Source organism: Homalodisca vitripennis, chromosome X, assembly GCF_021130785.1.
Source record: "Homalodisca vitripennis isolate AUS2020 chromosome X, UT_GWSS_2.1, whole genome shotgun sequence".
Taxonomy (NCBI): Eukaryota; Metazoa; Arthropoda; class Insecta; order Hemiptera; family Cicadellidae; genus Homalodisca; species Homalodisca vitripennis.
Window position 1 is genome coordinate 72649173 of NC_060215.1, and position 14017 is coordinate 72663189.

At 30.0% G+C, this 14017-nt stretch overlaps 1 protein-coding gene and 1 long non-coding RNA gene across 15 annotated transcripts in view; one reads left to right on the plus strand and one right to left on the minus strand.

Annotated features, from left to right (window-relative positions):
* The window catches only part of LOC124369196 (calcium-dependent secretion activator), a 368545-nt gene that overhangs the window by 117984 nt on the left and 236544 nt on the right, over positions 1–14017 (plus strand). For 11 of the 14 annotated variants that reach the window (XM_046827016.1, XM_046827015.1, XM_046827022.1 and 8 more), the window contains 4 exons: positions 4445–4596; positions 5657–5737; positions 10592–10761; positions 12282–12353. In XM_046827016.1, the coding sequence (XP_046682972.1) occupies positions 4445–4596; positions 5657–5737; positions 10592–10761; positions 12282–12353 (475 nt within the window). The remainder of the gene's footprint in view (positions 1–4444; positions 4597–5656; positions 5738–10591; positions 10762–12281; positions 12354–14017) is intronic. The other 3 variants (XM_046827020.1, XM_046827026.1, XM_046827029.1) reach the window with 1 other exon arrangement.
* On the minus strand, positions 6361–9569 carry LOC124369198. Its single transcript, XR_006923051.1, has 2 exons — positions 9253–9569; positions 6361–6789 (listed from the first exon to the last, which is right to left on the minus strand). It is a non-coding gene; the product is annotated as an uncharacterized LOC124369198 (long non-coding RNA).

The window sequence follows — 14017 nt, forward strand, 5'->3', positions numbered from 1 at the left end:
GGTGTGTATACTTTTACTTTGGAAGCAAAATACAAAGTATCAGTAGAGATGGGGTTGAAATCTACTACAATTGGTCAGCTGGATGAAGGTCTGCATGTTCATCGTCTGCCAGGCCACACCACAATCATGAGTGTTTTGTTCCATGTTATCCAGTTATTATTACTTTCAGAATATCCTTTCCTCATGTTAGAGCTTTGTTGCTAAAACACAGGATTCATATTTTATTTATATCTTTATATCAGTCAACATAAATAATAATTTTATAGCACATTCAAAACTAAATTGCATTAACATATTACACAAGCAGTTTTCCCTGTCATATTTTATTTGATTGTATTTACTAAATGAGTAATCTATTTCTATTCATTTTCTCTAAGAAGATACAAACTATGATACAAATTTTCAATTTATATTAAAGTATACTTCATAAGACTACGGATTTGACATTTAAGCTGTTAATTCTCACTGTCAGCTTCATATTAACCACAATTACAGATCTCGTACCCTTGAGTTTTGGTTAGATGAACCGAGTGCAAGCAAATATCACACGTTACAGTGGAACTAAATTGTCATAGGGTTTATCAAGGGAATGGTTATTTTTAGCTAATTGGCCTGCTGATGTTGCTCTAACCCTATCTCTCCTGTCACAGTTTCTTCCCATCTGTCCAGGTGTTCAACAGCTTTTATCTGGTGTCTCACATGAGAGACTGACCTTCTTAATCCTGCAATTGGTAAAAACCCGAAATCATGTTATTAGTTGGATTCTAGATGCAGTGTCCGATGTTGGTCTGTTAACATGACCTAAGTTTTTTGTTATTACGTCTTTAACCCATTGGCCTAGTAGTTTTTCTGGTGCTGCATGGACCTGAACTAGCAATTAATTTTACTGAAAGTGTAAAGGTTTCGTATAATTTTTATAGAAACCTAACTAATTAAGTTATTTTACCATCATGTTTCTAAGAAACTAGGCTACATTTTACAACTATAAAATTAATTTTTATTTAGTTTTAAATTTACTAATAATGTTAATTATAACAAAAATGTAAAAAACTTTAGTTTTAATTTTTTTTCACTATTAAAATTATTTATTATCTAAAAACTGAATATATATTATTGTTCAGTAACTCTTTGTCATGAAAAATAAATTATATTAACATTTTTATTTAAACATTTATTATTTAAAAAAATTATATTTGAGTACTCATCAAGTGCAGTTTTTCCATCAGTTTGCACGGGTTGCAGATTTTGTAGCATTCACACACAATTTACATATAAAAACATAGAACTGCACTAAAAAAATACACTGTAAAAATAAAATAAATAAAATAATAAATAAAAAAATAAAACTTCACAAACAAACGACAAATGATGTTGTTTCTATTTTGCAGGCTAGCCTTTAGCCTTGCAACAAAACAAAATTTTACCGAATATCACAAATAAATATTTAAATAGGTTTTATAAAACTACTGTAATAAACTTTCAATAATATTGTCAGAAGTGCTAGCCGTAATTTTAGATGTAACATAATCCTAGTATCAACACAAAATAAGCACTGGTAATAGATTACAATTATTGAAAAAAGTAATATTTTTCTGCCATAGTTGGCACACCTGAACTCACCAACAACTCAAAGGTCTGCAGAAAGGGTATTGGCATACCATCTAACAGGAAAAACTATAAATACTTTAAATAGTACATTGTAATGTCACCAGATCGTGCTGCGCACGTGAGTCCAGGTTTGGTCCGTGCATCACTGCACGTGATATATATGTGAGTCTAGGCCAATGGGTTAAAATATGTTCAAAATGTATTGATACTATTAGGGAGGGAAATGTTAAATTTACTTAAATAACTAACTTTCTGATCATTTTAATGTTCCGTTACATATCTTTACTTTTTGTAATCTATGGACTATTTCTTACATTCACGCATACTGCACCAACTACGTGCACTGTGGTGAATCGTCTGGTTCACACAGCTGTTTATATTCTACCAATCAGATGTTGTTTCTTTTTCACAAGTATTAAAAGTAGTATTTATATTGTTTGGTGTTATATGTGTATGTGAACATGTGTTTAGGTGAGCTACGTATTAGTATTATGGCAATGGATCGTAACTTTCATGATCGCTTTAGTGATATCCGAGAACTTTTAGTTTTGTAGTAACATTTATGTTGTACTACATATTGTAAGCTAAAAGTGAAATTATGTGAAAATTTAGTTAACAAGACTGATTAATCAAAAGTAAAAATTGAAGTTTTACTTTTTGGGCAAGTTGTGGTTTTGATCATCTGTTCATATGTTTGACTTTTTTACCATTAATATGTAAAAAAGTTGTTAACCATTTACTCTTTGTGGTTTTACTCAGAATTAAATGCTCTGTCTTTTGTATATTTTTTTCATATCACCAATCATACTTTTGGACAAATAAAAATTTTTGAATTAACTGTATTTGATTTTTAAATATTTGCAATCATGCAGTGACTACATTTAAAATACATAAGTGCTTATTATTTATTATATTATAACTCTGTTTGTCCTTTAATACGTTCAGTTAAACTGTAATAGTTTGTGTTTTAGTGGCAGAAGAATAAGCCAGCTGCAAATTGATAATGCATGTAGTTGCAGTACAGCACGAAATGTTACAATTGAAATGTTAATATTGCAAAGGAAATATATATTTTTTTATTTAGAAAAATTATTTCTATGTGAAAACTCATATCTATTAAAGAAAATGAACTACCTGAGAAACTTTCTCAAGTTTTGGAAGATTTACTCAATTTTAATTGTTTCTATAACCGTTTATACAAGTCATGAGGAAATTGCAGCAGGGAGTATAATTACATATTAAATAAAGAGCAAGTACTTAAAGGATCTTTATTAAAATGAAATTGATTGACTTCATCACAATTGGTATCTACCATAACTCAGGATTTAATACAATTACTTCCTTTTTTAAAAGTTTAGGCGGTTTATGTAATAAACTGAAAAATAAAGTAAAACTAAAAAGTAATTATTGTTCTCATCCTTGTGTAGTTTAAGCGACAAGTCTAAAGTAACTTAGACAGTAGTAAAAAGAGAGTTAGTGTTAAGTTTTAAAATAGTAAAAATTACAATATTGTTCTAGAAGAAAATGACAAGAAAGTGCAGAATTCTATAAATGTTACAGTATTGTAAAATGTATATTGAATCAACTAGAAAGAAGTAGATGGAACAAAATGGATCAATATTGTTAGTAATGTTGAATAATGTTAGAAACCTAAAAATAATGTCAGTAATGAGCCATATTTTTATCACATAAATATAGTTGATTTTCATTAATTTCTTGGAAATACTGCTGAAGAATCTTAACTGGATAGCCAAATTTATTACTTAATAAAATAAATTAAGTACACAGATTTGCATTTAATATATTAATAAATTCAATCTCAACAGAATCTGTAAAATTATCCAACCAGTTCTAAAATATGGCATTGTTGTATCGAGCTTTTCTCCTGTCTTCAATAGAGTATTTAAAGGAAGAAAAACACATTATAGTGAAATCTGTTCTTTAGAAAAAGTTTTAGACATTCTTTATCAAAATCCTTCTTTTGAAATTTTGAAATGGGTTCGTAAATATTTGGAATATTTTCCAAATTTGAGCTATGATCAACTTGTTTTAAACATCTTATTCATATAACTTAGCATTGTTGTGAAGAGATTCAATCTACGTCAGCATTACTCTGGTTAATAAAACTCTTAAATCTATGAAAATTGTATCTTACACAAAGTTTGTTGTATCTTATTTAAAACTTGTTATCTTGACTTAACACTGTACTCAATGTATATGTGATTAAAGAATGATTTTATTTGATTTGATTTGTTGACTTAGTCGTAAAGTTCTTGTTAGATAGAACTTACTATATTTTATATGAAATTTTATATTACATTATAGAAACTATTAATGCTTTAAAAACCACTATGTTAAATGATTTTTAGCATTACTATTTATTATATATTGTTTTTCAGTTTTTTTCTATGTACTTTTAAAATAGCATTTTAGAAATATTTTAGAATTAGTGATCTTATCTTATGTACTTTGTTTTACCATACCAATTGTCTTATCTACATGTTGACATACCTGTTTGATAGTAAATTGTATTCAAATGTAATTTACCAATATAGGTTTTGACTTCGAAAATGCATGATGTTTTAAAATCTTAACACAAGCTGACACTGTGAATAGATAATTTAATGAGGCAGTCCTTTGCGTTGACTTTACATTCCTTATATAGTAAAACTATTTAATCATATCTAAACAAGAAAATCCAGGAGTTTATCTTTGAGCACATTTTCAATCCAATCATATGATTTAATGCATTTATAAATCTGTAATTAGTATTTTTTTTTTATTTTACTGTTTCGGATGAGTGTATTAATGTTTCCCGAAAATGTGTTTGTTTTAGTGGGAGATGATGACTCAAAACGACCTTCCAGAATGCAACAACAAACATTGAACAGTGAACTAATTCTGTCTAAGGAGCAACTTTATGACATGTTCCAGCAGATTCTTGGAGTAAAAAAATTTGAACACCAGTTGTTATTCAATGCTCTCCAGGTGAATAACTTTTCATTTGATTGCATTTATCTTTAGTAAGGCCACTGAAATCAGTATTTTGGGCAGCATTGCCTGGTACAATTAAATTTAATTTTCCATGCATTTTGAGGGTCAGGAGATAACTCAATTTTGGGATGGCGACTCAGGTCTTGTTTATCAATAAAATCAAAATAGATCAGAAAAACAGAATTCAGCATATCTATACAACATTTATAATGATTATGTTAACAGGGTTGTTGTTGGATACCCTTTGAATGAAATTAACAGGCTCATATCTTCAACAATGGAAAGATTAAAATAAACAATCACATGGCTATATCACTAAGCAACCTTAAGTTTTCACATGTATTTTTATATTTTTCTAGAATGAAGGAAGTTAGGATTACCTCACATTTTGAAACCTTGAGACACTATTGTCTCTTATTATAAACACTTTATCTTGCTCCAAAAAATTGTGGCATCTCCTGCAGTCAATGCGTTAAATCATCTAGTACAGTTTTAGATTACGTAGGAATCCACTCATGTGATTCATACTTCCTCATCCAAGTAAATCCTTTCAATTAATTAACATATTCAAAATTATGTTAATTAATATTTTTTCATTGACTGAATTTATTTAAGTAACTAAATTTGAATAAAATATTGTCATGGTATTAAAATGCAATGAAACTATTTGTATAATAATATGAAGAATCCATCTAAACTAGTAAATGCTTAAGTAAATATTGTAATATACCAGATTGTAATATACCAAATTTAATACAGATTTGTTAGTAATATTGTTATTAAATGTAACAACATTATATACAGATTTGATAATATACCAAATTATAATAAACCATTACGAAACACGTCAGCCCTTAAAGTTATCGTGGGTTTTTAAGTATATGTGAGAAAATGTAGTTTGTGCAGAAGTCACTAAAGAAATTTTGCTAGTAAAAAACTTCTAACCCTTATCTATCCATGAGTGTAAGTATCTTATTCATGGTTCTATTTTCTTAAAATAATATTTTTATCTGCATGTAAGTTAAAAACTACAATAAGCGTGTTATACTTACAGCTTGACTCTGCTGATGAACAGGCAGCAGCAATAAGAAGAGAACTTGATGGAAGAATGCAGAAAGTTGGAGAGATGGAGAAGGTTGTTTGTTAAGTATTTTAGTAGTATAAGTACAAATATATATATATATATATATATATATATATATATATATATATATATATATATATATATATATAATTCATACCATAGCAGTACAAGGGCTGTCAAAAAATAATCTTTGTTTTTATCAAGGAATTGAAGTAGTGAAAGCCAGTATTTGTTATTGTTTATATGTACATACTGTTTTATTAAGCAGTAAAAATATTTTTCATGCGTTTTAAGATAGCCTTCACAAATAATTAACTTACCAATGCTAAGTTTCAGCATATTTGAAGAAAACATTTAACAAAAAAATTAAACATATATATAAACAGTCTATTAAGTGTAATCCCAAATTAAAAAAATATAAACCTAAAAATGGACACAGAATGAAACAACTGATTTAATCGTCAGAATAGACATAATATAATTATCAACAGAACTTTACTTCACCTCATTTACTACACATTTCACATTATATTTTTTAACAGTAAAAGAAACTCTTCTCAGTGGAAATTTTGACAGAATCCAAGCATATTCATATATTACCAGTCTAGCTCCTATTTTAACATTTTTTTTATTCTCAGCTTGCTTCGGCAGTATTAACATTTTTTCCAATAATGTACAACCATAAATGTTTTTGAGACAAACTATGTTTATGGGAGATTGTGGCAATGGCATACACTTAAGAAAAAAGTGTACCTGCCTCTGTTTAAAAAAATGTTTTGTGCTGAAACCTTTTCACAATAATAATTTGTAGGTCTTCTACTAAATATACTTGTATGTTTTGCAAACTTCTTCTAATAGTACAACATGTTTAAGATTAAAATGTATCTAAAAATTTCATGGTACGGAATTGCCCTGAACCTTGTTGGGATAATAAAGTACAGTATAACAGCTATGGATAACAATTTGCTATTATAAAATTGAACACATTCAGTTTATTAACTAATTAAAGCATAGAGAATTGAAAATAAACTAAGTTACTGTATTGCATGTCACAAACAAGGTTCTCTGCAGAATCGGCAGCACTGCACTCAGCATGACCCAACCTGCACATAAAACACAACTTAACCAAAGTTCTTTGTCGTGCCCAATTTTTCCCATAAAGAAGACAAAAATCAGCTTCAGTAGGCAAATTTCCCTTGTGGTATGGCCACAGATTTTAAATATTTCTCCTACCTCTATATATATAGTGTTAGTGTATGGTATTCCGCCGATCTGTCTTGAGAAGCATTAAAAGTCATTATCCGAAAAATAAATTGACTACAAAGGTTGTAACTGTATTGATTAGTGTTCTTCTAAGTACATATTGTAATGCAAATGTTATACAAAGTTGAACTTATCTCTTATTAAGTGTATGTAGGTGATGAAACTTAGAAGAAATCTAAGTTCTAAAATTTAGTTTGACTAAAACTGAAGTGCAACTTGTTGACCGTTTCATGTCTGTTTTTCCTATTGTTGCCAAGATATATAACTGTAGTAGTATTAGGCAAAGCACTCTGGTTGTGTCTTAAAGAAGATAAACTGTGTACAGCATTACCTCGATCTCCCCTAGGTTTTGTGGAAAAAATATAGCTTTTACAGTAACTCTTTTTATTACAGCATTTAACATCTTGTGAAGAGATGCGTGGCGGGAGGTTTTGAATTCCCTACAAGAATTAAGTTCCGATAGATAACTCAGCCTGCGTCAGGCTGGGATCATTTCAGCGTTTAAAAAATAACAATGTCCTAAACGAGGTTCCAGTTTTAGTTTTTAAAGGAAGGCTCAAACTTCATTATTGCTGAACTGATTGTCCGTGAGCTTAGTGATTCATCATAGCCGTAGGGTAGGATCAAGGGATGTGGGTAAGAAGAAAGGTGAGTTTCAGTCGTCAACCTAAATCGCAATCACAATTGTAGACCCCTTTTAGGAAGCCTACAATAAAATCCGAAAACGTGATACAATACTGTTTATGCTTTGATCAATAATCGGTGAAATTCAAGTTAACAACAACAGTGGTTTTTATGAAAAAAATAGGTGTTATGAATCTGATTGATCTGCTACTAACGTGAAATATGAAACGAAAATTATTATAAAGTACTACTCAAAACTCCGAAAGTTTAAAACCACAAAATAAATAACACCTATTTCAGATCAAGGGGCTTACCGGGGGACTCTAAATATATATTTTCAGGATTTGGTTTATCACCAAAGCTGTAAACGGAAAATACAATCTATCTGGTTTTGGTTTATCACATAAAACCTGAGCTCCCCTACCAGTAATACTGGTAGATTAATCTGTCTAAGTATGGTTTAACACCAAAATGAGTGGAGCCCTGCCATGGTTATACACAAAATCAATTCGTTATAGTTTGGGTCATCACTATAACGAATGGGAACCCTAACAGGGCTAAATGTACAATTAATATGAGTAAGTTTGGTTTAGTCACCAAAAGAACAATACTGAACAAAACTGTCTAGGCTATAAGTAAAATTAATCAGTTTAAATTGGTTATCACTAAAATTGGTGGGATCCTACTGGGGCTAAATGAAATAATAAATAACATGCTAAAACACACACACACACAGACACACACACACACACACACTCTCTCTCTCTCATCTCACTCCGTAACACACGTAATAGATTTATTTTTAGTTATACATGTATATGTATGTTAGTTTAATTTTTTACGAGGTTAAGTGGTAGAGAGGACTTTATAGTCCTAACTTCGCCTCTAATAAAGACATTTTTCATTTTAATTTTTTTCATTTTCATTTTTTTTCATTTTTCCATCATAAATGGATCATTTAGTTTAGCCACACATACCATTTTTATTTCATTTGTTTCCCACCGCTTGAATAAAAACAATCACCTACAGTAAAATTCAAGAAGTAATAGACATACATCCCTTTATCTTTTTTTACCTTATTCTATTACTAACATATCCAGCGTATTATTTAAATTTTATGTTGGTGGCTAGATGCAACTAGGCCTACGCACAGGCAGATTGCCCATGTAGGCTTTCCAGTATTGTTATATTTATTATTCTATTTGTTATAATTATTTTACATTTCTTCTATATATAAACTGCTATTAGATAAAATAATAGCTATTTCATCTAAGAAAGATTGTATTATATGGATTGCTGGAATAAACGTTAAAGGACTAAACCTTCCTTCTGCGGGCAAACAAATAATTGTTAACACATGGGTAGTAACATCGAAATACTGGATAAACAATGGGGCTCTCTGGGGGTTAAATATAATTTAAATAACGTAGTAACTAAATGTCTGGAATGCCTTTTGAGGCTGAACAAAATTTAAATGATTTGTTACTTTGTTTAAAACAAAATAACAAACCACAAGTGTTAAAAACCCACTTGTAACTTTAACACAGTAACATGTATAATCAAATGATAACTGTACTATTTATCCTAGAATTTCTGTGTGATATCCTAACCGGTAAATAATAGTGATTCAAATATAAGGACCTACATACTACAACATTACCTTGGGAAGATTTACTTACCAAGTTTGAAGATGAACTACTCAGTCTGGACTAGTCAGACTAGGTACAGATTATTCTGGCGATGCCACGCGACTATGCTATAGTGAGAGGTAGAGAACTAGCCAGGGTAATTCCAGACTGGAGACCTTCCTTGTTCATAGACCTCACCTCGCTACTGAAGTTCCGACTCGCAACGCCATTGTCGTGTACCCCCACTCCGCTACTCCTAGACGGAAAGTACGGGTGCTCAGCTCAACTCATCCGGTATAAAATGTACAAATTTGAGTCAATTACAACCCCCTCCCCCCAAATTACTTTGTTACAATGTTTGTGAGGCATTTATAATATCTATAGTTTGTAAAATTTCTGGTTTTTCCAAATTTATTGTAACATTTATTTTAGATTCTGTTACCTTCGATTATGGGACAACCTATGAGAATATATGTCATTCACTTCTAAAATCTTGTACCACTTGAAATGTTCTGATTTCCAATGCTAGCATACTAGCAGCAAACAACATAAACAATAATTATAAATATTTTACAGAAACTTATTAAACAAAAATGTTTAAAATACAAACATGTAAACAGACTCTCAACTCTGATAATGACAAAATATAACCAATATTTAAATTTGTTTGGACAAAACAAAGTCATTAGTAGAAGTCATATGAATTACAACTCAGCAAAAGATTTAGTGTTATTGTAGTGCTATCTACAAATTGCCACATAGCATTGCTATTCCTGCTTAATATTTCTGTCACACAATCTCCATATGGATGTGAGGTCTATTATCTTATACGTCCAATGGGTTTTTTTTCTTATTATGCAGATTATTGTGTGTATCCAATGTACAAAGAATTTTTTGCAACAGTTATTAAGCTAGCCGTAATTGTGTTTGGGTGTTGAACTCTCAATTTGGCATTATGACATGTATGTGAAGAATTCAAAATTTTCTGATCCATCACTTTGCGTTGGAGTGTCCATTAGCTCATATTTTAGCACAATTATTTTTTAGTTTAGTACAATTCTTTAAACATGTTAAATTTAGATGTTTTTTTTAAACGGCTTGACCACTTATTCATAAACAAATTTTATAGTAAAAGCTTATAATCAATATTATAATTGAATTATAATTAAATGTTTGAACAGTGTAAACAATTTTACTCAATCTGTCTCTACAGTTTTTTATCTGTGTAAAATAGTTTTAGAATTTCGAACATTAACTTATTTCTTTATTTACATTCCTCATTTTGCTATTTTGTATTTTACCTCAGTGAATTAGTTATTTTATTCGCATGTAATAGATAAATATTTAATGTTCATGTTTTGATAGTGGGGAACCATTTTTAATGTTTTAGAACAGAAAGCTCATGCCAAAATTTGTCTTGAAAGAGATGGAATCATTATACATAGAAGAACTTAAGGCATCAATAAATTTATTAATGGCTAATTTGGAGTCCCTGCCAGTTTCTAAGGGTTCAATGGACTCCAAATATGGTCTTCAAAAGCTGAAACGGTACAACCACAGGTATGTGTGTCTTTAATCAGATGTTTTTGTTATGCTGCAACTTTACATATGTTTGTGATATGACCCACTCTAAGCACAGTTCAGTCACTGTGACTTTCTCTTATTCAATGCTTCTGTAATTTTAAACTAACTGTCCAAAGACGTACATTATAAGTAAAGTAATAGCATATTTGTACTATTAAATTGTACAGTTTTAAGACCTCTGATGCCTAGGAAGTCAATAAAACATTGTAAATTGTGTGTTTATATGTTCATAACATTATACATTATATCAACACAGAAATTCTCTCAGCACTGATATTTTGCTCAGTCACAAATATTTATTGATCCAACATATCCAAATACTGGTGAATGTTAATTTTAATGTGCCTTCATTATATTTAATGCAGTAACTGATTACTTTATATTATTAATCTTGTAAACAATTTTAAAAAATACATTTCAGCAACTGATAACATTAATGCTACTGAAAACATCTTAAATTCTAAAATAATTTAAGTTTGCAAAGTAATAACCTCTTGAGGCAAGAGCGTAAAGGTTACCAGAGCCCAATCGAAAGATTGCAAAGCAAATAATTCTTTTGTTACACTTGTATATAGATTATGTAACATAATATTTCAAAGATATCATTACGCAAAGACGTTGTCTAAGTTACAAGTGGTCCTTGCAATGTTTTTGTAATTTATTTGTGGGATACAAAACTATAAACTTTAACATTTTAATAACTATAGTTTTTAATCAGATAATATTGTAATGGATGTTTTATCATAAATCAAATTTTTGTTTTGGAATCTATGAAGTTTTTAATGAATTTGGTTTATTTTATACTGTTTTGTATCTTAAACGTTGTTTTGGTTAATTTTGATATATCCCCATTAAAAGATTTACAACCTATTTAATGGAGAAATTACAATAACATGAAGACTCTCACTACAGTTAACACTGTTTCTATAAATCTACCCTTAAAGTATTGTTGTACATACCAACAATCACTTTCAAATACTCATACATTTAAAAATAAATCTTAAAACTGCACTTAGTATTTTTGTAAAAATGCTTATGTCTTAATAAATTATTAGAATTCTGCCTTTAGAGCACATTATATAATGTATAAAAAACGTTCAAGAGCATGATTAACCTAGCATGTGTAATTTGTAACAGATATCTGCTCACGAACTTTTATTAACAAATAGTGTAAAATATTTTTAAAAAACAGTATCAATATTATTTTTGTTATGTTTTATCTAATAATAGTTATGAGTAACGAATTGTTGGCTATTCTAAATAAAGTGTTATTGTTTATTTAACACTTTCAGGTCTGTAATATTTGCGTAAAATTGGTAGTAGAGTTGAACATTACGTCAATAGTTAATTGTATAACATTAGTTGATAACATTGTCTTGAGCTATTAGCTTTGTATTTGGTATTGCATGTGTTAGTTCAGTAGTGACTGGTAGCCACAGTGCTGGGGACACTGACAACTCGTCGGTCCACTATTCGACTATTCGTTATTTTTGTAGGAGAAGTAGAAGTTCGCGCCGTCCCGTAGACGCCGTCCTAGCCGTGGGGCAAGACCTGAAAGTGTTAATAAGGTATGAAATAGAACTGACATTACTTAGTCCAAGTAGGCTACCGCATATCTGTCTCCACTAACATACTTGCAGCACTTAACATCAGCTTATCCAGTTTGGTGAAAGGGTTACTAGCTTTGCTCATGTTAACTCCAGACGTTGTGTTTCTCTAATTTGTAAACTGTACTACATCAAAAGAAAATTTATAATATACATTTAATAACAGTGGAAACAGGTTGTTTACAGAACATTCAAATACAGTAGAGTTCTGCTAATCAAAACCAGTTGAGAACAAACACTATTCAAAATTATACGATTACAAATAACTCAAATAAGTAATTACAATCATTCAGTTGAAAATTACAAATCAGTACAGTCCAACATATAGTAGTTAGAATTCACCACTACATGGTAAAGTTTGTTTAAGACACTATAGGTTCAACTTATTGATACAGAAGATTCTTGCAATACAAGATCAGTTTGAACAATACAAATTTCGATGATGTTATTGTTGTTTGTAAGTCGCCCGTGTTCTTTTATTAGCTCTCAAACGTGTAGATTTTCTGTCAATTGGTCAGTTCTATTGCAATAAAGTTTTGGAACTTAAACTAGAGATGTAGAATATCTAGTTTGTTCCTTTTTTTTCATTGAGGTTGACTAAAATTAACTGGAAAATGTAACTTTTACTGACCATGACTGTCTATAAAATATTCCACTAACAGTGTTTAAATTAACGGTATTTTTGGATTAGTAAAGTTTGACTAGTGGGACTCTTCTGTATATAAATATAGTGTTCTTTCATTTTTGTTATCTTAAAATTTAACCTTTTTTATCATAGATTATATAAATGTACACAGAACAAAAAAGAATAAGAAATGACATAATATTTTGATCCAGAAAATATATTTACTAATCAGTAATACCTCCATTTAGACCTGTGAACTCATCATCTTTTCCATCTATAATTTTGTCCACAGAAACCCCTATCAGAAATTTGTTACAGATTTGAAGTCTAGGTTAGTAGTGTTAATTTGGTCAATGTCAGACCGTTCTAGGGATCTCTGACTCTTAAGTTTCAGTAAATAACTGTTACTAGTGTGTTCTCAAAACATTATCATAGTATGGAGAGAATATGAGGTCTTATTGTTTAGTTTTTTCTAATCTTATAATATGCAAGCACATACTCATACTTGAGTACCAGTCTTACAACGTTAGATTCTAACCTTATAATATTGTCAGATAAAGTTAAAATAGCGTCATAAAATCCTTTCTCTATTCTTAGACATCTTGACCAGTTTCTGGGTTCTTAGTTAACCATCTTTGTCTGTTATGTGTAATCCACCTCACGGGAATTGCCATCACAGAATCCACAATACTTAGATCTCCATACTATGACCTCTATGGTAGTTTTGAACATGTCCAAGTGTTTGCTCTTTGTTTTAAGTTCAATATTGTCAATGAATGATTTCAAAGAGTAATTGAAACCTATGGACATTTTCATGTGTTAAAACAAGTTCACAACTTTTTAGTACTGGTGCCAGTTTTCTTCTATGAGATATATAAAATATAAGTAACATATAATCGTACTTAGAACAAAATACACAGTGGTCAGCATGGTGAAGCCAAGCTAAAAAGAGAGAAGTTGTGTGATTAACTTATCACCTGAAGACTATCAGTAAGATTAG